Source organism: Scomber scombrus, chromosome 22 (assembly GCF_963691925.1).
Source record: "Scomber scombrus chromosome 22, fScoSco1.1, whole genome shotgun sequence".
NCBI classification, from domain to species: Eukaryota; Metazoa; Chordata; class Actinopteri; order Scombriformes; family Scombridae; genus Scomber; species Scomber scombrus.
The window spans coordinates 8,241,573-8,266,571 of record NC_084991.1 but is presented as its reverse complement, the minus strand read 5'-3'; the positions used below and the strand labels follow the sequence as shown (position 1 = coordinate 8,266,571).

Below are 24,999 nucleotides of genomic sequence, written 5' to 3'. Positions count from 1 at the left end.
TTGCATCTTGAGCCCCAAACTATTTTTTTTACAAATGGAAATTACAGTAATAATTAAATACTACTACTACTACTACTACTAATAATAATAATAATAATAATAAATGGAAATAACAGTGATGATTAAATTCTAGTATTACTAATTCAATACTACTACTACTACTACTTCTACTACTACTACTACTACTAATAATAATAATAATGATAATGGTAGAACAAATTAGAAGAATAAGTAAAACAAGCTGCCCAGAGCAGTTTTCATCAGCCATCCTATGGTGTCATTTGATTTTTTTGTCATTTTTATGGTAAAATTAATGAGCAGTGAATGTGGGTATTGCCTGGAATTTCATTTCAGTCATGTTGTGCGTGTTCTTTGCCCTCAAAGCAGCTGTGTGCAGTTAAACTATGCCAAAGAAACACAATGCTCACAGCTACACAAGTTGCCAGAATCTCTAAACCACCATGGTTACTTATCCAGTGTATCGCATGTCATTACACTGCACTACCACCATGTGGTCATAAGGCATTCATACAGTTCAAAGACAAAAAGAGAATTCTCTTTTTTCCTTTAAAATTTATTTTCACACAGCATGTGATATTTTAATCACTTGTGCACAAGAGAATCAGCAGGAAGAAAACAGTATTTACACAGGAGCAGATTTACAGTCACATTTTAAAAAGATATAGCTACAATTAGAAGGATAATTACAATTTAAGCAGTCTGATTCATGTTCATGAACTGGGAACACTTAGCTTCCAGTTCTTTGTTTTGGGAAATAATTTCTTTAGCAATTATTGTGCAAGTCAATGGGACCGAAAACCAGTTTTTGTAACTAACATTACTTAAGTAGTGTGCAGTAAACTATGTTGTGAGACAGTTGGGAAACAGCTTTAAAGTTGCAAAAATGAACATTTTCAGTGCAATTATTTTAGCCCCATTGACTGTAGCATTGCTAACAATGTCCACCTCCAATATCCAAACCAGAGCAGCACATGTTTTTCCAATACATTTAAAGAATACTTATGATTAAATTGGTTACCTGACTGTTTCAATGAGATAGTCCACATTTATCAGGTAGTAATTCTAAGGCCACTATCTACTTTTTAGGATTAATCACAGGCACCTCTGATAATGGAAAAATGCATCCCATCATTTTTTGCAGTCCATCATCTATGATGCTAAGATATCAGAGGCCTCAGATAAAAACGAGTAGAAAGTCTCCGATGCTGATTGATGAGGAAGACACAACAGCAAAATCAAAATTTAAAGAAATAAATAATAGCATTTTAGAATCACATCTAAAAAGACTGATATTTGAAATGCTCAACTGCAGGAAGTGTGCAGTTTACAGACACTAAGACAGCAGAGGTGAACAGTACTGTACATAGAGAACAGAATGAAAACTTGTCACATCACTGGGTTTGAGAAAAAACTCACAAAAACACATTTCAGGGAAGACTTGCATCCATAAAGTATGTATCTCACATATCATGACTTAGGAATTACAAGGTGCTTAATTGTTTCATTTAAACATGAATGGTTTACATTCACATTTCAGATGAGAAAAATGATTTCGCATTACAATATGGTAGAAATCCATATGAGGAAATAAAATGTTCTTTTTCACTCCCCTCATTAAAGTGTTGACCTGTTTGCTATGAGACTCCACCAAAAAATCCAGTTTTTATTTCTCCAGTGTTGCACAGGTACTAAAGGTCACAGAAATCAAATACTCAATGGGTAAACTTTTCATGTAAGGAATCAGAATCCTTGAGGAAAGAAAATGTATGTTGCAGCCCTGAAATAAAGCTAGGTCAGAAGATCCAGAGGGGAGCGTGCTGACGGGAAAGTAAAACCACTCATCAGAGGAAGCTAAAACAGCACTTATGGCTACAGCTGCTTTGAGGAAACTGTCTGCACATCAACTAGAGATTATTGAAACCAGAAACCAAGCTGCTGTACGTGACTGCTGACAGCACATCATTGACGAAAAAAGAAAAATACTATTAACCTCATTCTGAAATATCAAAGTTGTTATGAGTTTGGGAAATGGTGAGACACTTCTATTATTGGTTATGGATGAAGCTATTCTGCTTGGTTTTCTACAAGTTCATTTACAGTTAAAAGCAGAACTCTTCTTCTTCTGTCTCTGAAGGGTGTGGATGTGTAGCTACAGTTATTCTTGAAAAGCTTGGAGAAGTATGCTGCCTTACAAAGCCAAAAAGCAGTAACTACTGTACATATTTGCTCAGAAAAATCATAATTTTACTTTCTGACATCTTTTTAATCATATGAAAATATTTTGCTATAAACAGCATGTGAAATTTACAGAAAAACAACAAACAGGAGTTAGTGCACTCTTGCTAGTTAAGGCTAGCTGCTGAAAGCTAATTTAACCACTCCACTTTTTCCTACCCTTACCGTGTAATTAAAATCAAATGAATTGATGCTCTTAGTAATCATAGCAATTAAGTTTGTAATACCAAATAAATAAGGCAGTAGCTACATTTGATAATAGTAGAGAAAAATGGACCACCCGCTAAACCAGTTTTGCAAAAAGCTGACTAGCATTACATGCTGTTTGAATCTAGCGGTGAAGTTACTTTAAAATCATATATGTTTTAAATTATATTACAACTGTGCAAATGAACAAGAAAGCTGAAAGAAAACATTATGTTGGTAGATCCTGAGTCCTTTTTTAAAATTAATGTTCAACAGCTGGACATCTTCATACCTCTAGGCAACCTCTAGAAAATGTCTGTAGTTACTGCTCTTTGCTTTTGTAAGGCAGTGTGAAGGAATATTGTTCACTCGTGATGCATATAGTTTTGGTCAGCAGATTTAATGAACACTGACAACACTGATTGAAAAACTGAAATAAAGGAAATACTGAACCCTATAGGAATCCTGTCAAAGGAGCATTGTATGTTTTACTTAGAGGCCTCTTTTGTTCCATGAAAGTGTTTGGCAGTAACAGCTGAACAATAAGACCTTCTGCAGTTTCAGTAGTTATTTGGTCCTTGGTTAAACAGAAATGACCTAAAGAGACAAGAAAAACTGACACACAGGATAGACTCACACGTATTGCTGGTGAAGCAGGGATCTCCATGAGTACGTCTTGGAAATGTCTTGTCTTGGTGCACAGACCATTTCAGCAGTCTTCATTTTGATGTGCAACAATTGGTGCGAGGCAGCAAAGCTATGCGCCAAAATCTATTTTTCTTTCTCAGTAGCTCCAACATAAATTTCACAATTTGCACTGAAAGCATCCATGTTGTCTTGAGCTGGACTGAGAAGAGGAATGTTGAGTACAGGAGAGACTCCAGGATCCATATTTTCACTTTGATTTTTATCACTGTCTCTCGTAGTTGTGAGAGCTGCTGTCCACTGCAGCTGTTCTGTGGTCCAACTGGAGACTTGAGAGGCTCCACTGAGCTTGTGGTGATCCGTCTTGACCTAAAATATCAGTAACTGCATACAGTTTCAAAGACTGAGTGCAGTTACATCTAATTAGATTAAATTACCCAGTTTCAGGTCCCAGATCCACTTTGGATTCCCATACAAGACTTCATTTACGAATGATTAACTTTGATTGGGCAAAGGCCAGAAGATGATTCATCAACGATTCGTCAGTGGACTCCATCCTCTAGAGATCCTTTGGCTTCCCAAATCTTCACAGTGCGGTCACTGTTAAAAACACACACACACACACACACAACAAGGGAAACGTTAACCAGTAACAGATCATATTTAACAGTATCCAAAAAAACATGCAAATTATTGTCTGGGACTTACTCAGAAGCGGTGAACAGTTGGCTGCCGTTGGTGGCCAGGCCGTTGATTGGACTGTCGTGTCCTCGGACCTCGCCAAGGGGTGCTAGCGAGTTGGCGTGCCAGAGGCGCAGCAGCCCTCCTCTACACCCGCTAAGCAGTACCGGAGAGCCTGGCACCATGCCCAGAGCACTTATCCAGTCTGTCTGGGCACTGACTGACTGCTAGAGGAAACAAAAGCCAACGGTTAGAGCAGGACATAAGATTAGTTCATTCTGTATTCTTCACAAGTTCTTTCAGTGTATATTTACATATAAATATAGAAATCTGTGGGAAAAAGGTGTGAGTGACAGTGTATCCCCAAGGCATTTACTGTTAACAGCTTGTGAACTACCTGTAGCAGCTGTTTACTGGCCAAGTCCCACTTTTTGATGTAGTAATCTCTGGATCCGCTGTAGAAAACATCTCTATGCACGGCCAGGGACTCCACGCTGTCCTGATGGGTGGGATCAAACGTATGGCTGGAGGTGATGCTACCCTGAGCACCTTCTGCCACCTCAAACATCTGGAAACACAAACATGTATGATACATCAATGATCTTTGAGGTAATAAAACCTCCTGGAATGGAAATGCAATTTCATTTATGTGTGTACAGCTCTGTGTGTGTGTGTGTGTGTGTGTGTGTGTGTGTGTGTGTGTGTGTGTGAAGTCTCTTACTTTAATATGACGGTCTTTGGAGCCAGTGAGCACAATGTCCTGTCCACTACCCAATTTATCAACAGTCAGACACATGACAGGTCCCAAATGGCCAGTCAGCTTCCCTGTGGACACAAACCTAAAGAAGAAAAAGACATGTTTTTAATAAGCTCTGCCGCTTGGAAATAGTTTGTACCACTAAAACTCTAATCTGTGTTCCAACTTACTTGCGGAGGTCCCACATGCGTACAGAATTGCCAGCAGCAGCATATAGGAAGGAGCCAGAAGGGTTGAGTGTGATCTGGTTGATCTGACTCTCTCCTGGTGGGATGGATAAACTCCTGGCTGAAGAACAGGTGTCCCCTGTACCCACCTGGCCTGACGACCTAGCATACACACAAATGTTTAACACATACCTATTATGGGCATTATACTTATACAATGTCAAGGTACAAAAATGGTGGAAAATAGGAGTGTGTACTTACGTGAGAGTGCGTATACACTTGGCAGAATCTCGTATGTCCCAGACTTTGATGTAAGCATTGGAAACTGTGAAGACGAGGCTGGAAGTGTATCTGAGATATAACAAAAACAGGGAAATGAGACAAAATAATCAATTAATCATAACTTTATTCAGATATTGCTATTACTGCTAAAGACTTCTGATATTTCTGTAACAGTATGCTAGTACCTGACAGAGACGACACTGCTGGGATGCTCTGCTAGTGACATGATCTCCTGACCTGTCACCAAGTTCCACACCTTACATGTTCGATCTGAAACACACAAACATACAGATGTATGAAGATACAGGTTAGAAAATAGACCAAAAGACATTTTCATGGATAATGGTGAGAGTTCATGTATCTTTAAGGCCAGTAATTTCAATCATTGCCGTAATGTAACAGTAATTTTACTGACCTTTGGATCCTGTGAAGAGCAGATCATCAGTGGCGTCCACACAGAGAACAGGTTTGGTGTGGCCCTCGGCTACATAGACGCACTGAAGTTTGGCCCCCCGGCTGTTCTTAGGGGCCGTCACGGGATTGATCACACCTCTAGAATACACAAGAAACAATCAAAACTTAAAATATAAAATTCGATTAACTAGTCAGTGTGGTGCTGCTTCATAGAGTTTAAATGGGATTTTAATAAAATGGTCTAATGGAGAGTAGATCTAATTTGTAGTTTAAGAGTAGCCCAGAAGAGTCAAATGTAGACATATAACGAAATGAATAAAGAGATGAGGATCACCTATGGCCTTCAAATGGAGGTGACTCGTCTAACCTGAAAAAGCAAAACAAAGTAACATCAAACAAAGAGGTTTAACATTATAACACAGTTTAAAGGACTGAATAAAATCTTGAATTTAGGAAACAAAACTAAAAATCTACACACATGCTAGCAGCTCCGTGAAGCTCTGAAGATTTACCATGTTTACTGTCAGTACAGCTAAAGCTGATGGAAATGTCATTACTTATACAGGTATTTAATCCACAATATACATTTTTTATTTTATTAATACCAATAATTTAAACTTCTGGCCTGGAGATGGCACTAGATGAAAAGTTATGGAATCACCAGGTTATTACAGTTCATCCTGAGGTGGACATAAACCAAATTTCATGGTAATCCATTCAAAACTTGTCATGACATTTCATACAAAAACATAAATGTCAACCTCAAGGTGATGCTACAGGAAAAGTCAGCTGATCACCACAGCTGTTAGTATTCATCCTCTGGAGAACATGAATGCCTGGTCAAAATTTAACGGCAAAGCATTCCAAAGTTGTTGAGATATCTCAGGCTGGGCTGACTGAGTGACTGACTTAGCATTGCTGTTGTGCTGATTAATGCTACTGCACGCTTACATTGTTTTGTAGTCACTGCCTTTAGTTTTAGCCTCTGCTGTGCTGACTGGAGGTGCGTGTATGGGTGCTGGGATGTGTGTCGCCGTTGTTCCTTTCTCTTGCATCTTCCTTCGGGTGAGAGGTGAGCGGTCCAGCTGCCTCCTCTCAGTCCCTGTGGGTGACCTGGATCCAGAACTACAGACATCACACATGTCAGGAGTCACTTTGAGCTTTGGTGCTAGTGGTAATATAAAAAGAAACATGCAGAAGGACTAAATCTCCTGTCTCACAAAACAACACTCAACTGAATGAGGAACTTGAGCATTAATAGTAACAGGAATATTTATCATTTCAGAAGACAACTCTGGAGATATCTGTCCACCACAGAGAAATGTGGTCTCTAATACTTACATGCCAGCTGGCCTGGCAGACAGTGCAGATGGGGAAACAGTTTGCTCGCGGTCAGGCGTTTGACCAGCCGCGTGACCCTGCATGTCCGCCAAGCCTTCCGGGCGCTCTGTGAGGGGAAGCAAAGGGGCAGAGAAGTCTCCGGTGGGGGATTCACAGGATGGTTCCCCGCTGCCAGCGTAAAGCAGCTCCATCTGGGTGGTGGTTCGTCTTCGAGCCTAAAGGGACCAGAAATGTTGTCTCACTAATCAGCTGACATGCAAGTCAACAGATCACTTAGTAACAAATTCAAAGCCTAAAAATAACAACTGTGGAATATTGTTTAAAAAATGTGTAGTTTAATATGTACCAGTAAGATATTCATATCACATGTGATTCGCAGTACATTACCTTACTTCTCGGTCTGGATTCACCACATAACTTCATTAGATCTGATGCCAGTGTGCTGAAACAAAGTTAGGGAAGCTCACTCAGTTATGCCAAGCTGTAATCAGGTGACACCAAAAAATTGTGCTGCTGTCTGGAACTTAGATCCACTGACATTAATCAACTGTTTTATGATTACTTGATTGAATCTGAGTTTTTTTCTTCTGTATTACTAAACTATTTCTGTGTTAAACCACAATTCTGAACTTCATTGGCAGCTGTTTTCATAATCAGTTAATCAAATAATTTGTTTTTCTGTCCTGTTGTTGGTCTTACATGACTTTAAAGTAAGTATTTTGAACAAAATAAAAACATTTGATGACATTGCTTTGGACTCCAGGATACTGAGGTGGGCATTTATTCAATTTTTGATCAACCGATAATGAAAATAATTCTAAGTTGCAGCCCTAAATATCTGCTTTCACTGTGTAATGAACTTCTCCTGCAGCCTCATGGTCCATTCACACAGGTGTTAACACTTATCTGGACTTATTCTGTTCTGAGTACTGTTTCAAATATTGGGCAACTTTTAATTTGATCAATTTATACGTGCATGTTCATTGTGACATCATATAATATTGTCAAACTTCAACGTGAGCAGAGGCCTAATATGCTACAATTACTGCAAACACCCTAAAATCAAGGCCTTCAAGGAAGTGTCACATTACTCCTTGTACTTTAAAGGCTTTTTTCACGGCAGACACTCTTTCACGTCATAGCAGGGAAAGCACAGGTGGATCTAATAACATTAAACGATGGCTTGTTCCAGTCAGTCCGGTCAGTGAATCAGCATGCAGAAGACCAGGACCCTGACAGTGACACAACTGAATGGAATGCAGCCTTAATTAGTGTTATTAATTACACCTGTGCTGTTCCGTCTATGACATGAGAAGGACTTGATTACTTTAAAAGTTTCAGATAAACTCTAACATCTACAGAGAGTTTGAATGTAATAAGTATTGGAAGGCTGCGTTTACCTGCCCTCTGCGGCTGGACTGGGGGTGGACTCATCACTGCTGCTGTCATCTCCATTCTCTGCATACACACAGACACACACACACATTAAGTTTCAGTACATGTTTGACACTCACTTTGCAAAGCATATGTGCATTTTCTTTAATAGTTTGTCCATAAACACGCTATATTTTCTCAAAATCACGTTATTTATGCACATTTTTTAATTGCTTGCGAGAGAAAAAAGCAATTCAGAAATATTACAGCACAGTGATGACAGCTTTAACAGTTTAAAACAAAGTGAGGGGTTACCAGGTTTAGTTTTACATAAAGGAAGACAATAAGGGTTCATTAGTTTAATGCAACTGAAGGCTACAGTATTTGGGTATTTGTCTGGTGTGAACATGGAGTGGACAACAGAAATAAAGAAAACTATAGAACCACATGGATGTAGAGAGAAAATTAAAAGAGGGAGACACACAAACTGCTGCGTACACAAGGCTTGGGCTTTTGAGTCATGATGCAACTTGGATTTTTACTGATGTTAAGTTTTAGTGACCAAGAACCTGATAAAGTGGGACTGACTAGCAGGTGGGGCAAAAGGGGGAACTGAACACAATACTTCATGCACTTCACTGGCAGAGTTACTGCAACTGGGTTAGTTTTTAAATGGACTGTTGGCTGATGCACAATACAAGATTTATTCACATCCAAAGCAGTTTTAATTCCTCAAATTTAGGAATGTATTTTTTATTATTTTCATCAATATAATTAAGAGGAGTTTTTCTAGGTATCCCATCTGTCACATCAATTTAAATATATTAAATTCTATTTAAAGTACCAAATGCTCACTTACATTGTAAACTATTTTGTAAAAATGTCAAATGTTCTTCAATCTTGTAGATTGATTCCATAGTTTCCTTTAACTGGGTGTAAATTTGGTATAAATCTTGAAGTGTGCATGTGCCACGCTCTCTCAAACACAGTCACATGACTACATATCACTTACTCACCTGGCGACAGGTAACCTAACTCTGAGTTCACAACAACACAACAGAGAAAACAAACAGAAATCAAATCAAAATCAAACCCAAAGATGAGAAAAAAGGTTATTCTTTATTTTACAGGCTTATGAATATTCTGAAGTAAATTAACGTATTCTGTCCAACAACAACAATCATCTCCTTCAATTCTCCTTGCAGACTATTACAACTTAAGCCTGTAAAATAAAATTCAGTCATATGATGAGAGAAAAGATGATTGAAAAGGTGATTATGATTTACATGCTCAGACGGGTATCCACGCCGGTTTGTTGGCGTTTCCTACCTTGCAGAGCGCTGCCCAGCAAGGCGTCCAGCTCAGGGTTGATCTCAGCTTTTTCCTTCAGCATGTGAAACAGCAGCTGGTTCTGGGTGGCGCTGTTGATCTCTGTCTGTTTCAACCTGCCCTCCATCACCTTCAGCTGGGACTCCTTCTGAGCCGCCTGCAGACCCTGACAACCACCACCCAGCAGAAAGGTTACCAATGGAGTTGCGACTACTACACAGCTCTGTTAAACTGCCAATATTTCACACACAGAGAGAGCTTAAAATAGAAACAGGCAAACATAATGAAGACTGTCTTTGTTGTAATTACTTCATTTGTTCTGTCTGTCTTGTTCTTTGCTGCTGGGTTGAACGCATTTCCACACCGGACCAATTAGCTTTCATCAAATTATCTGATCTAATTTAAACTTAATTTAATCAAGTTGTTCCATTTAAAGTCTCATTAAATTCAATCATATAAAGGAGCCATGGCGACAAATGCAAGATGATAAGAGAAATTGTAAACAAGCTGCAACTCACAATATGCATTAACAATGAAATTACAATCTCATTCATGTAGGTAATTTATTTTAAAGGCGTAAGTGTCAAACGAATCATTAAAAATGAAATCTGTGTTATCTGTCAGTCAATCTATAATGAATAGGAATGTGTTGCCACATGTTTAAGAGTTTGAATAAGTAGCATCATACAGACAAATAAAGACACTCTAATAACATTAAGTCATTGAAGGTGGCAGGTACCTTATTGAGGGCCATTGTCATAAAGTGGTCCAGAACGAAGCGGGCCTCTGACAGATTACAGGAGCTTATCACTGCGGTAACATCCACTGTGTCTCCTTCCTCCTGTAGCACAGAGTAACAACACATTCATTCAAGTGGGATTGTAATAGTCACAGGATAATGTATTCATAATATATCTATAATATATATTTAATTAAATTGTATGTCAAAGCCATTATATGTTAATTACATTCAGTTCTTCTATGTTAGCCTCCGTAAACGACCGTTAACTTAGCATCATTTCCCTCTTATCTTTCAAAACTGTATACTACTAACTCTGAAATATTTTTACATGTTTACACAGTCATACCTACGATTATGAAGGGTTTACAGTTGAGTTTAGTATAATATTTTGGCTCAAAAAACTTTTTTTTTCATTTGTGATGCTACAGTGACAGTGAAGTCTTTGCTAGCTAGCCCATTCCTCAAGTTTTCATGCAACCCAATTTAGTAAATCACTAATTTGAAACAAGCCAGTAATTACTAAGAATTGAAAAAACACTTAATTGGAATTTATTATCAATAATTTATTTATTATTGAGTTAAAATAATCACTTGAAAGGTTGTGTGGGTTAAAGTAACTACTTCTTTACAAATCTCGCGAGAGTTTTTGCAAATCTTGGGTTAGCATCTAGAGACTGCCTAGCAGCTAGCGCATTCAACAGCTGCAACTGAATCCTAAGCCCACACTATTTCAACAACACTTAACATACTTAACATGCTTTTCCAACATGTTTTGCATGCATACTTATGTGTTTGTGCAAAACGGACTACACACACATGTTTTTAACATGAATCAAATACACATATAAAATCACATGACATTTTTGCAGTGTAGTCAATGCTACCTGAGTTGACACCCACACTATTTTGGAGCCGCTTTGACAAACAGGCATTTGACAAGCAGATACAGTAACGTTCTGCCACTCTCACACTTTCTGTCACTGGCTATACAGAGCAAATGTTCAAATAACACATACAGTTACATTAATGAACTGCTGCTCACTGTGCCTTGTTATGCTGAGCTAAACTTTTGGCTGTGGTAATGGGCGGCCCTGCCAGTAGCTGTTGTTTTATTAAGCCATTGTCATTCTGACAACTAAGCGCCTGCTTGTTTGTCAGAGTGCAGCCCAAAATGCTGTGGGAGCTGTCAGTGGTGCTTAACTGTGTAATTATTTCCCTATTGTTCGCCTGACGGTTACAGTCCAGTACAGGCCAACACTAGCTAATGAGGTAGTGCTCTGTTATCAGTTTGTGTATAAATGCACATCTACTGTCTTAATTCCAACTATGTAGGCACTTACTTATTAAAAAAAGTACTATGTGAATATCACATACTGACCATAAAAACTTTTGCTTTCATGCCTACATTCACATAATATACTGTATTATGAGTAATTAGATTCCTGAGATCCTCCACCACCTCACCTTTGCCTCCTCCATCTGCATGATGTTGGCCTGGCATTCGGCGATGCTGTCGTTGATGTAGTCGATGTTGGCACTCAGAGACTCCAGCTCCTCATTGAGGGAGGCCAGGGAGCGGTCGGCATCCACCCCCTCCACTGCCATCTTTTCTCTCTTCCTGGACACTCGCTCCCTCCGCTTGGTCAGCTCCTCTCTTTGCTGGGGGGAGGAGAGACAGGGAGGAAAGGAATGAGGAATTGAAATGTGGCACAAAGACGTCACATACACCATATTTCTAAAGCTTTCAGTGGCATCTGGCATTTTTCATTTCTTTTCCAGGGTTGAAAACATAATTCTCCTTGACTTCAATCTGTACCGTGACCTATTACCTTCAGCAGTCGGTTCATATCCGTCTCCATGTTAGAGATGGTCATCCTCTGCATGATGATGTCAGTGACGCGTCTCTCCAATGACTGCCATTTGGTTCTGGCTGTCCGGTTGAGGTAAATGCTTCCCATCCGTACTGGAGAACTCCTGAGGAAAGAGACTGCTGCTTTAGGACTCTTCAAACAAACAACAAACTTAGTTGTAAAATACACACCACTGCACACAGGTACTGTATACAAGCTTAGATGCTGCACCTGGCTCCATTGGATGGGGAGGCCACAGAGGACTGCAGCCTTCCCGGGCTGGCTCGGTACAACGGCTCCTGAAGAGGTTCAGGTAAGCTCACCTTCCTGGTCATCTTACCTGACACAGGCCTCACCTGCCGCCTGAGAGCCGTCACCTGATACAGTTCACGAAGCAGAACATCAGAGTTAAAACAAAACAATAAAAAAAATTAAAAAAACAAAGTTATTGTCCATAGCGTCCCCTCGTCTATGTGACTGCGTTTGTCTCTACCTCTTCAGTCTTCCTGCGCAGGACCAGCTCCTGTTGTCTTTTCTGAGCCTCCATCTGCTTCAGTTGATGCTGTGAGAAGAGATGAATATTGAGTAGAAACTTAGAGATGGAATCTAAAGCTGAAAACTGAACATTCAATATGAGTAACAACAACATATATCAAAAAATATGTTTTATTTTCAGAAAAGCCTTTCTTCTGAAACACTTTAAAAAATACCAGCCCTTGTGTGAGTTCAGGTGGTTTATCTATAAAATAAAAACTAAAAACAAAACAACTGCGATAAATAGTATAGAAAACAATTAAAAAAGCTCTTTGTCCATCTCACCTCAGATCTGCGCTGATCTTTCTTCAGAGAGGCAATCTCTCTGTTCCTCCTGCACTCTGTGACTCTGTTGCGTTCCTGCTGCTCCTTCATCTGACGCATCAGTGACACCTGGTGGACAAACACAGAATAACAGTGCTGACAGTGCTGCGACAACACTATCCTGGCTTGTATGCCATGCAAGTACTGTACAGTACAGACAGAAAAATAAAAAATTAAATTGCATATAATATTTCATGTTCTGCTCTTTACCTTGGTCTTCTTCATCTCAGTCACATCAAGCTGGAGCTTCTTGAGCTGTTTCTCATACTGGGACTGGTTCTTCAGCAGGCGGGCGTGCTCCTTCTGAGCAGACTGAAGCTTCTGCAGCTCTTTGTTCATGGAGTTCAGCTTCTTCTCATACTCTACTTTAATCTTCTTTGCCTTCTCCTCCGTACCAGACTCCACTGAACCTGGAGAAAAACAAGAAAAGGAACCAGATTCAAAATGGACACTTATTTACACACTATCTATAGCTGTGGACTTTTAATTCAAATAAAAATTCAAAGCATGTGCCTCTTACCCATATTGTGCAGCACCTTGTCCCTCTCCAGTTGCGTATCCCTGATCTTGTTCTGCAACATCGACAGCTTCTGCTCATACTGCTGTTTGAGTGTGTGCAGACGCCGTTGGCTATTCTCCAGCTCGTCTATGAGCTTCTGTTTGATGGCGATCTCACAGGTGATGTTGGCCAGGTCGGCCTGGACGTTTTCTGCACTCACACATACAATCACACATCGTTAGATCATGCTGTCTCCTCCATTTAATTACCAATTTGTCTCATAGCAACTTCAACATAAAAATGTGGCTACTGTCCAGAAACTGAAGCAATAAACACTGATTCTGTCTCATGGCTTTTACCTTTCTCATCCAGGTCTTCAGAGTCAGACTCCTCAGACGTCTCCTCTCCCGCCATGTCAGAGTCCTCCTCCTCTCCTTCAGCATCTTCACCTTCTTCATGGTCGCTGACCTCCTGGTGATGCAAAAGCACAAATGATTACAAAGACAGAAATTTGTGATAACCATCTTTTAAAAGCTCTATTTAGTGATTCTCCACATACCACGTCTGCATCCTCAGTGCTTTGCTCCTGTTCATTATCTGGGACTTCTTCTTTGATAACACTGAAGACAGAAAACTGCGTTAGCCGGCTAAAGACCACTACAGAGTTCTTTCTCTGTAAATCAGATTTGAAATTACTTTTAATTATAACAAGGATGGGTTAAGGGCACATGCAGATGATAACACACTTTGAGCAGATGTGGAATGGTGTTAGTGAATGAATTGATTGTGATTGCACAAGAGGAGACAATAATATTACACAGGGAAACACAACATGATTCAGTTATCATCATCCACAGTGCAAGCTCATTTGCTGACCAAATACTACTAACTATGGTCTTGAAAACTGGATTTTTTTTTTTACAAGCACCCTTGTTATTTCTTGAAATGTATCATAACATATATTAAGAACTTCCCCAACTTTATCTTTTGAGACATTAACTAGAATGAGATCAGCATCTTGCAGTGTGCAGTGAAAAGTAAGAACAAAGGATTAAGAGGAAGCTGTAAGAGCAGGTTAAGAGAGCTGCTTCCCTCCAGGAGTGTAAACCACCTGTAGGTGCAGAAGAAGTTAGAGGTTAGTGACTTTAGGAACTTAGAAAGGGAGAATTGGGTTAAGGCCGAGGTCCACCACAAACTGAAATCACAAAATTATCAGTTTCAGATTGTGTATTTGACCCAATCCTGATGGAATGTAGCAAACCTGGCATCTTCAACCTCTTGGTGGTGATTCCCCTCGTATCGTCTCAGCCTTTAGAGAGGAGGACGGGGGATGGGGGCAGGGATGAGGATGGTGAGGAGGAGGAAGAGACGGCGGACAGGCCGCGGAATTCGGGGCAAGTGAGGAAAGTTATCGAGAGGAAGAGAGAGAGTGAGAAAGAGCAGCAAGAAAGACCAAGTGAGTGCAGAGACTCTCACAAACACTGTGTGCTCAAGTGATGAATCCTGGTTATAGAGATGTGGATGACATGTGTAATGTGCACACACTCACATCAAAGGATAAATGATCATTTTGCTACAGCGTGCCAGAGCTTGTCAGACAACCATGATTAATAGCTGTCACCTTAGTCTTGTCTAAATTCAACTTACACTCCATTAAAGAAACATCAGGGTGTATACTGCTAATGCCGGGAGCTGAGAGATAATTACTCATAACACACCAAGACAGAGGCTTTCACCATGGCAACAGACTAACATCAAGACCCTCCCTTTTCAGTTTTTTCCATAAAAGCTCTGGAAAGTCCAAAGCTCCAATCCCCAAACTGCAGAATACCTCTTTTTCTTCTTCTTTTCCTTCTTCTTGAGTTTCTGCAGATCCCTCTTGGCCATCTCAATGACCTCGCTGGCCTCCTTCTCGGGTGCGAGGAGGGCTGTGGAGAAGGAGCCGGGGCCGCCATACAGCGAGGAGCGAGTGGAAGCCCGAGAGAGGTTCTTCCTTAGGTTCTCGTTAACAGCCTCACTCTCAAGAAGTTTGGCTCTGAGGGAAGGAAAGAGTTATGTTCAAGTGTTGTTGTCGTCATACATTAGCAAGATTTTTAAAGTACTATCAAACTGCATACTATTTACGTTTCTTATTTAATTAGACGACTGTCTGTGAAAGTATTACATACCTGAGCTCCTCGATTTCTTTGATGTAGTTCTGAATCATGTTCCCGATCTCTTCATTGCCTTCACCTGTAAGTAGAGGCATCACTTTTCAGCTTTTATAATGGACTCATAGCCTCAGGTTACTTTGAAATGTAATTAGATTGTTGTTACACATTTCCTTGCCTACAAAATTACACTAAGTATTCCTGTACTACCCACTTTAATAAAATAATATAGTAATATGCTTTTCCTGCCAAGTCTGTGGTCAATGTTAAACTATATGATTGTCTTTTTAAATAAACCATTTTCCAACTTTGTCTACTTAATCAATAAGTGAATACAATTAAAATAATATAACAAAAAGTAATTTGATTTTTATGTTTTATGGCTTCTGTCTTTATCATCCACCCCGCTAAACTAATTGTATTAACTCAGATAGTGCCCACCTGCTTTGGCCAGGGCCTGGTTGGCATGGTCGCTGAGTATCTGTGTGAGTCTGCCTCTCTGGGCGTCGATGGTCTCTTGCATGGCCTTCACCCTCACCCTCAGATTATTGTTCTCAGTCTGCAACATCGAGTTCTCATGGACCAAGTCATTGATGCCCTCCATGCCATCTTCACCAACCATGCGCTTACCCTGCGCATCAGATAGGACAATAAAAAATAATGGAATAATAGTGTTGTTCTACTTATATCTCAGTATATACAGTTAATTTTCTTTTATTCCTCCATCCTGTCTTCTCACCGTCTTGTACTCCATCAGCTCCATCTGCAGTCGTGCTATCTCTGTCCTCAGGGTGCTGATCTGCTGGCTGGCTCGGTCCTGGTTCACTATCACCTTGTTCTTGATGTTTCGGGCTCGGTTGGCGTACTTCAGTGAGTTCAGGGTCTCCATGAAGTCCCGGTCCGACGGGCTGATACAGGCGATCATCACTGTTTGACTGGAGAATGCACACAACAAGAAACAAGGACTTCATTATAACAATGTCATGAGAAACACATTTTATTCCCTTGTGTCTCTAATCTGTGATAAAAGTAAATCCAATTTCTGGTCAAGATTTTTTTCTAATTTACCAAAAGTCTCTTTCCTGATGGGGACTTGGCTCTCTTATGAATTAATAAGGATAAAAAGACTTCAGCAAGGATTGATTATACAGGTTTCTCAATTGCCTTCATATTACTTTAAGATTTTTTTTTAAATTGTATTATTGTTCCACAAACAAATGTAATTGTTTAAAAGTGCCCCTCTCAGTATGGGCAGGCCATAGCATTCAGATGAAATTGCCTATTAAGCTATTAGGGCTTCCCAATGTAGGATAGCCTAAGTGGATACAATGTCATGTGGGTCAAGCTGCTGAATATCTGGTCTTTGCTTGGTTGACAGTAGGATTCAAAGGCAGCTTAAAAATACATTAGGTGAGGGTCAAAGAAGGTGCTGCCTGTCAGAGGGCTTAGTAGACTTATCACAGCACAGCTTGATACCCACTGCTGATAAGTTAAAACATAATTTACGTCAGCTCTAGAAGTATCAAAACACATGAGTTGTAAACCATTTTCAAAGAACCATATCCATGTTTGCATTCTGTGTTTAAAATGTAAGATTCAAGCCCCACAGACCTGTTGCCACCTAGTGAGTCCTGCAGCAGCCGGGTCAGTTTGGAGTCTCTGTAAGGCACATGAGTGGAGCGCTTACTCCTGTCTCCCAGAGCACTGATGACATTTCCCAGGGCGAGCTGAGGTATGAGAAGAGGGAGGCACATAGGGGAGGAAGAAGATGAAAAATGTTTGAATTAACGAGCTGAAATATTGAATAAGCAGTGCTAAATTTGTGCTTGAGTGAAGCTCAAGCTGAATGAAGGCACGTTAATTCAAAAAATAAAGTGTGAGATTCATGTTTTGGCCACATGGGGGCTCTCTAGCTCTGAAGAATCTTTAGACACTGGGGAACATTTATTTGTGCAAATGTCAGGTTGATTGCTTAATCATCACCCCAGCAAAGAAAAGACAAAATGTTCTTTTAGGTAATGTAGCAAAAGCAAATTTCACTATCATGACGTACAACTGCAGTGTTTAATATAAAATGTCTACTGAACAACACATCTGTGAGCTTCCTCACCAGGCCACAGTTGATTGAGATGCCCTCTTTGGCTCTGTCTCCTGTAGCTCCGGTTCTCTTCAGTCTCTCTGAACCAGCGAGGTCCACAAAGTGGAACTTGGCTGTAAGCGTCTCAAACTCATTAATCTCTGAGTTGTTAGCTAGACGGTTGTCTGTTACGTTATCCTGGAAGTCAAACAACAGAGCAAAATAATTATATGAGTGGGTATAAATAGATTGCCAGTAAAAGTTGCCATAATAAGCACATAATCACATAAATTACAGTCCGTACGTTGTTATCGGGTGAGCATACTCGAACTTGGCACAGGTGGATGGTGAAGATGGCGTGGGAGCGTGAACTCTGGACGTTCATCTGGGTGCTGGCAGTGGTTCGAGATAGAGCACCTAGCTTCAAACACTGAATCATCTGTTAGAAGAAAAACGGAGAATAAAAGGAGATGACGACAAAATATATGTTTTCTAACATCACAGATATCTTTGAATGAAGTACATACCAAAACAGGAAACCCTGAAGATGATATTAAAGGATCATTTTGGCGATATTCTATGTTTTTATTATTGTCATCGAATACCATGAAAGGAACAAAACAAACGGTGAATTGATCCTAATAAGTACTTTCTGTGTATCCAAAGCAATATCTAAGTCTGCTGTGCTCATTATGACAAACATAGACACTAGTTTATTTTGAGTCAAACCCTGTTCTGCTGCCATAAATACTCATTAGTCTCCAACAAATGCACTACTTACTCCTGTTTGAGTGAAGTTTGATAAAAGCTACAGCGCCCACTTGTTTTATCTAAGTTTTAAAAGAGAAAGTACATTCTTGTGACCCATTTATAAAGACATATATCTTTGGGATGAACAGATGTGCTTTTGGACGAGTGCAGACAGGGTTGTCTAGAAAAGTATCAAGCTTATCAGTAACAAGCTTCTATGTAAATACCAAACTTCTTACACACAGTGAACCAGTTCATCATACAATAATGATGAGTTTAGATCAAATACTGGACTGGACTGGACAAATGGGATGCGAGGCTGACCTCAGCCGCAGAGGTGACGGTGCGAGTGGTGACGCCCACGGTGTAGATGCCTCCATTGGCGTCCTCATGGATTTTGATGTTGGATCTCTGTTTCCTGGCCTCGATGTCTCGCGTCGAGTCGAACAAGTCCAGCACCTCCTCATTGTACAGCTAGAAGAAAAACAGGAGCGGATTATAATATAATATCTAGATAATGCAGATTATAGAATAGAATAGTCTATAATTACTACATCGTGAGCATTATCATCTGCTACGCTTCCCTCCTTCTCTTACCAGCCTCGTCTTTCACCTTCAGCTGCTTCCTCACCAGCTGTTAGCAGCCACTTGTTGGCCGTTAAAAATAAAGCCATGGGCTGACCACTGAGACAGACTAATGACAGTTTAATAGTCGTAGGGTCATCTGACCGCTTTAACAACCTAAAACCCCTGCATGCTTTGCTGACCTTTGACTCCTTAGCTGTCTGCATGTTCTGCTGTGTCTAACTAATGGAACTTGAGTGGATGTTTTGAGTTCAGACCGAGACCGACTGGTAAATGTTCTTTAATTTGAAGCAATAAGCCAAAATTAAAAGAAAACACTTTATAATCTCTGTGTTCAAATATACAACTTTGGTGCGCCCCTTGTGTGTGTGTGTGTGTGTGTGTGTGTGTGTGTATATGTGTTTGTTTGTGTGTTTTTGCACCTCCAGGAACTGAGCGTTGATCTTGAACTCAGGAACAGGCCTGCCCTGCTCGGTGGCAGCCTGTATGCGCTCCTCGATCCCTCGGAACAGGTGGTAGACGGCCCGGGGAATGATACCCAGCTCCTCCTCACCGATGCTGACATCGAAGCCAGTTCCCATGGTGTAGGTCTTCCCTGAACCTGTCTGGATGTGGGGGGGAGACAAAGTCATCAGTTATTTTATCAAAAGGCAAAAGAGTCAGTGTTCTGTAGTTGTAGTTTCCCTGCTATGCTGTACACCGATTTCGGGGATTTCGGGGGTTCGGGATGAATATTGATGTAAAGCCTCTGGGGTTGGGGGGTTGAAAAAGGGATAGGGGTGCAGTTTAGAGTAGTTTCTCTAACATAGAGGGGGGGTCAGAGGGGATGGGGTGGTCGTCGTGGTGACAAAAAGAGGAATGCAACATTGGGCTCAAATTCACACGTCACCCCTCTCCTCCCTGCTGGAACGCCTGAAAGAGACTCTGACAGGACTGTGTGTATCTGTGTGTGTGTGTGTGTGTGTGTGTGTGTGTGTGTGTGTGTGTGTGTGTGTGTGTGTGTGTGTGTGGTGATAGATGAGTCCAGTGTGTGTATGTGAGTTTCTTTCAGTTCATGAGACTACACCTGTGTAAAGAGTTAGTTTGTGCACATATTTCTGTGTGTGTGTGTGTGTGTGTGTGTGTGTGTGTGTGTGTGTGTGTGCGTGTGTGTGTGTGGCCTCCGCTGTGTCCTGTGAAAGGCTCTTTGACAGGAATACAACGGCCGTAGGAACAATGCGAAGAGAGAATAATGAACAGAAAGAAGAGGAGTGGAGTGGTGGAAAGATTAAGAGGAGGGAAAGTTTAACTGCCTTGGTTCCACTAAAGAGCATCGGGAGCTGCAGCAGTAGGTGCCGTATGAGGGAGAAGTGAAAGGCCGAACATGACAAAACCTCACTTTCTCTTTCTCTCGCTTTAAATGTACATTTCCATTCACTTGTTTTATGTGCGTTTTGTTACTAAAAAAAACCTTCTTTTCAAAAAATAAGCCTTAACATTGTGGCAGCTGCTTTTTATTGTTCTATTGTAGGAAAAGCTTTTCATGTCATGCTACCACTTACTGTTACGGGCCTCCATTCCCATGCCGAGAGTAAAAGGGTATTTTTCCTCTTAATAGGAAGCTGGAACAAGCAGTCAGTTAGCTTAGCTTAGCTTAGCTTAGCATGTAGACTAAAACAATGAAAACTCCGTCTATCAGCATCTCTTAATGTCACAAATTAACACATTATATCTGGTTTGTTTAATTTGCACACAAAGTGAAGTGTAAAAACAACAAGTTTTATGTTTTTCAGTGGTTTGTATGCCAGACTATTTCATGGCTGGGTGCGGTGACTTGCTGCAGGAAGTCACTGTATGAATCAAATAAACAAGACATGTGTTGTCTTGAGTTAATTGTGGGCTTTAGAGGTCCTAGTAGGCATATTTTGTTATTTTCAGCCAGTTTCATACAAGCTGTTTCCCCCTGTCCTGCCTTTATGCTAAGCTATGCTAAAGATCTCCTGGGTGTAGCGTCACATTTAACGTACAGACTTGAGACTGGTATCAATCTTCTCGTCTAACTCGTGTGTATTTCACATAAAAGTCAAACTATTCCTTTAAACTGTTGAGCTACAGTGTGGGGGGAGGGTGGCAGGTTTCCTCTGTTTAATATCTCTGAATTATGTTTCAATTTTATAGTTTCGTCATGTTCTCTGGTATTTAGTGAAGAAATCTGTTGCCATACTGCTTTCATCAGGAAATAAACTACTTGTTTACCTCTCCTCTGAGGCTGATCTATGAGTGCCAAAATAAAGCTGTAGTGGTGTCAGCATGTTGGAACACGTCAGCTGATAGCGTATTGACAGAGTTGTTGCGGCTGTGAGGGCTGTTCACTCCCTTATTCCTTGTCTGATGATATGAAATGAAATCAGCTTGATATCACATGCTGCAAGTCGTAAATCTCAGAATGCTTGAAACAGCTCCATCGCCTCCGGTGATGCAAACTGAAGAGTCAGCATGTGCGGGTGTGTAATCCTGTTCGCTTGTGCATGGGCATGAGATGTGTACAGACTTGGTAAACCTGCAAAGAACCAACCTGTCCGTAAGCAAAGATTGTGGCATTGTAGCCCTCGAAGCACCCTTCGATGAGGCTCTCTGTGCAGTGGGTGTAGATGGTTTCCTGCTGGGTGTCCATATCGAAGACGTAGTCATAAGTGAAGGCCTTGTCCTTACCGAGGAACACCTGTGGCTCCCCGGGCATCACGTACGTACAGATGTGACAGCCCTCAATCTTCTCTTTGGCCAACTGAGGACGAATCCTAATAGACACACAAAGAGACAAAGATAATTAGATTTTGAACTGCCCACCATGATCTTGTGTTAGTGTTTAGCTTATTAGGGAAACAAATATCCCAACATTGATGTGTTTTAGCAAGAGACACAGTTTTAACCCTCTTTTGCAGGGCTGGCTGTTGCCTATTATTATGTGGTGGCATAAATAGCAAGAAGCAGCCCTAAAAAAAAAGTGATGAAGCAAAGTAGAGCTGCAAGGATTAGTCAATAAATCAATGAATTGCCAACTATTGTGATCATCACTTAATCATTTTGAATCAGAACAAATGCCCAAATTCTCTGGAGCCAGCTTCTCAAATGCTAATATTTTCTGGTTTCTTTAGTCCTCTATGAGGGGAAAAGTGAATGTTGTTGCATCGTGCGCTTTTGGAAACAACATTTTTCACCATTTTGTGACATTTTATAGACCAAGTTACTAATCAGTTGATTGAGAAAATAATCAACACATTTATTGGTAATGTAAATGTTTTTTTTTTGTTGTAGCCCTAAAACTAATGATGGTAAGAGATGAAAAGTTAGGGGATCACTACAGTGATTTGTGGGGAACATGAATGGTGGAACCAAATTTAATGGAAAATCTGGGAAATGTTGAGACATTTCACAGAAAAGTGAAAATTTTGACCTGCTGGATGTGCTAGAGAAATCAGCAAATCATTATGATTCATTTTCTGGGAGCTCTGATGGACTGTACAAAATTTCATAGCAACCCATCCAGTAGTTGTTATGCAATAGACTGTCACTAGCACGGCTCAAAATCAAGACAAGGACAAGATCAATTTCAAAACTTTTAGGGCCTGAGTTGCATCATCTTAAATCACAAAACTTTATACTGTTGGAGACTTGGCAACTCTGTTTTGTGGATATTTGTGACCATATGTGAGGGAAAGGCAGAGCTGTAGCTGTCTATAAATATAAAAAGTAAAACCCTGATCAAGAATCTGTCTTACAGATGAACACCGTGACTGCTGGTCAAAATGAAGCTGAGCTGAAGAGACAGGTAATGTTTTTAACTGAGCAAGCAGATGAGTGCTGTTACTATCCGATTTGTGTGCGTGCGTGTTTATGTGTGTATGTTGGACCATGCAGTGCTAGCACACTCTCCAACAGGCAGCATACACAGTACAGTGCCCTCACTGTTCATGATAGAGAGCTCTGGGTAAACAGTCGCACCCTGGATTTCATTAAGGAATAGCTCTGTTTGCTTTCGTTCAAATAAACCCAGTTATTACATCATTTCCTCCCATGATGCCCGTCTACACCATCACTGAGCTCAGTGTCCACCTGAGGAGTACGTTGAGATATTGGAGGAAGACCAAGGAAATATTTGGACATATTGGAGGCATTAAATATCAGAAATACTAGAAGATACTATGGGAGAAATGGGTTTCAAATTAACAAATTAAGTTAATTCATCCATTAAAATTAACTGGAAATTTCCTGTCAGGAAGTTTTGTGGACACTAAATTAGTTAACCCAGATAAATGGGGATTACGTTAAACAGATACATTAAACAGATGAACAGAGCTGTATTATAAATGGCTGAAATTGTTGTGCTGTGCTGGCAGGCATCAACTCTGTGTGTGTGTGTGTGTGTGTGTGTGTGTGTGTGTGTGTGTGTGTGTGTGTGTGTGTGTGTGTGTGTGTGTGTGTGTGTGTGTGTGTGAGGATGGGGTACTTTAAATGCAGTTTGTATTCTGTGTGCATTACTTGTATGTGTACACATTTGTGCTTTTATTGTGTGTGTCGGGTCATTAAAAAGACTCTCCCATTCATCACAGCAAGGGTCCATAGAAAAAGTGAATGGCCTGACAGGACAATCAGAGAGTGCATGTATGTATATGTGTGTTTGTGTTTGTGTGTGTGAGAAAGAAAGAGAGGGAGAGAGAGAGAGAGAGAGAGAGAGAGAGAGACAGAGAGAGAGAGAGAGAGAGAGAGAGAGAGAGAGAGAGAGAGAGAGAGAGAGAGAGAGAGAGAGAGAGAGAGAGAGAGAGAGAGAGAGAGAGAGAGAGAGATGGAAAGGAGATCCACATAGAGGGAAAGACATGAAAAGTAGAAGCTAGTGAGGCAACAGTACTAAACATCCACAGAGGTGTCATTGTGTGTGTGACATCAGATCCCAGCTATTTAGCAGACTCTCTCTGGGATTACAGCTCTGATGAGAAAAGAGGACAGGGCCAGGGAGGGGCTGATGGATGCAGGCTAGAGGTGACACGCACGCTCCTACCTGCAGTAACTGTACACCTGGAGTGCATTATCACTCTCAGCTATGTGTTGTGGTCATCAGATTCACTCAAATTATCACAGAAACTGTAGTTCACACAATGGACTGTACGTTGGAGACGTAATTCAATCATGATGATCACTTTAAGTGAAACTAGGGCTGGATGATATGGATAAAAGCAAATATCACAATATACAATAACATCACTTTACTGTAATAGAGCCATTAAAACCATAAAAAACACTTATGCCATATCACGATATTACGATATCCAAAGCATATCTAGTGTTATATCTTGATATTGATCATTGATATATTGCCCCGCCCTATGTGAAACAAGTCAAAAGTACAACAACCACAGCACATAATTTGGCTTTGTGAATACCAAGTCTTTGTAGCTATAATCATTTATCTGAACAGTAAATACAACAGGTACTTTCAATATCGATAAATCTACTGATTATCCTTCTTGATTCATTGAGTATTAAATTAACAGTCCAAAGGATTGGACTGAGGATATTCAGTTTACTGTCATAGAAGGTGTGACAAGCGGTGAAAATACTTTCACCATATCCACTGTCTGCATTTCTCCCTGCTCACATTTATGTTTTTCATTTGATTAGATTTCACAGCTAATTAAAATTGTGTCCATTGTAGGTCACTGGAAGGGATTTGTGGTTTTCCTGTTTTATCTGGGAAATCTGAATTACAGTGCAGTTTATCTGTGAAGAACTGAGAATTTTACTGACTCAGAAAAACCAAAAGTACCTAAACCTACCTACCTACCTATAGTAGAAGACAATGACTTTGATTTGTACTCATTCTTAGCATTTTATGATTTCAACCGAATCTCAGGGGTACAACTGGATTATTTGACAGTCTGAGCAATTAAAAAAAAAAATTAATACAAATATGAATCCATGATATTGTATATGAGGACACAATGTACCTTTTTCTTGAATGTCAATGCTGCAGTGACAACAACACACCCCTACAAAATCCGTACCTGAAGTTTTACAGCAAT

At 40.4% G+C, this 24,999-nt stretch overlaps 1 protein-coding gene across 3 annotated transcripts in view; it reads right to left on the bottom strand.

Moving 5' to 3' along the window:
* Positions 1-759: 759 nt before the first annotated feature.
* Positions 760-24,999, bottom strand: part of LOC134004164 (kinesin-like protein KIF21A) — a 37,261-nt gene continuing 13,021 nt past the window's right edge. Inside the window, exons 2-36 of one of the 3 annotated variants that reach the window (XM_062443331.1) lie at positions 21,498-21,720; positions 19,366-19,548; positions 18,683-18,832; positions 17,913-18,047; positions 17,642-17,806; positions 17,143-17,258; positions 16,271-16,466; positions 15,973-16,162; positions 15,550-15,613; positions 15,213-15,416; positions 14,643-14,690; positions 13,941-14,001; positions 13,741-13,852; positions 13,403-13,591; positions 13,093-13,292; positions 12,844-12,951; positions 12,518-12,586; positions 12,256-12,401; positions 12,004-12,148; positions 11,639-11,833; positions 10,172-10,273; positions 9,433-9,598; positions 8,130-8,187; positions 7,117-7,171; positions 6,730-6,944; positions 6,340-6,513; positions 5,723-5,755; positions 5,390-5,526; positions 5,160-5,244; positions 4,954-5,043; positions 4,696-4,854; positions 4,490-4,607; positions 4,166-4,336; positions 3,796-3,995; positions 760-3,687 (exon numbers count right to left, since the gene is read on the bottom strand). In XM_062443331.1, the coding sequence (XP_062299315.1) occupies positions 3,630-3,687; positions 3,796-3,995; positions 4,166-4,336; positions 4,490-4,607; positions 4,696-4,854; positions 4,954-5,043; positions 5,160-5,244; positions 5,390-5,526; positions 5,723-5,755; positions 6,340-6,513; positions 6,730-6,944; positions 7,117-7,171; positions 8,130-8,187; positions 9,433-9,598; positions 10,172-10,273; positions 11,639-11,833; positions 12,004-12,148; positions 12,256-12,401; positions 12,518-12,586; positions 12,844-12,951; positions 13,093-13,292; positions 13,403-13,591; positions 13,741-13,852; positions 13,941-14,001; positions 14,643-14,690; positions 15,213-15,416; positions 15,550-15,613; positions 15,973-16,162; positions 16,271-16,466; positions 17,143-17,258; positions 17,642-17,806; positions 17,913-18,047; positions 18,683-18,832; positions 19,366-19,548; positions 21,498-21,720 (4,720 nt within the window). In that variant the 3' untranslated portion in view covers positions 760-3,629. The remainder of the gene's footprint in view (positions 3,688-3,795; positions 3,996-4,165; positions 4,337-4,489; positions 4,608-4,695; positions 4,855-4,953; positions 5,044-5,159; positions 5,245-5,389; positions 5,527-5,722; positions 5,756-6,339; positions 6,514-6,729; positions 6,945-7,116; positions 7,172-8,129; positions 8,188-9,432; positions 9,599-10,171; positions 10,274-11,638; positions 11,834-12,003; positions 12,149-12,255; positions 12,402-12,517; positions 12,587-12,843; positions 12,952-13,092; positions 13,293-13,402; positions 13,592-13,740; positions 13,853-13,940; positions 14,002-14,642; positions 14,691-15,212; positions 15,417-15,549; positions 15,614-15,972; positions 16,163-16,270; positions 16,467-17,142; positions 17,259-17,641; positions 17,807-17,912; positions 18,048-18,682; positions 18,833-19,365; positions 19,549-21,497; positions 21,721-24,999) is intronic. The other 2 variants (XM_062443332.1, XM_062443333.1) reach the window with 2 other exon arrangements.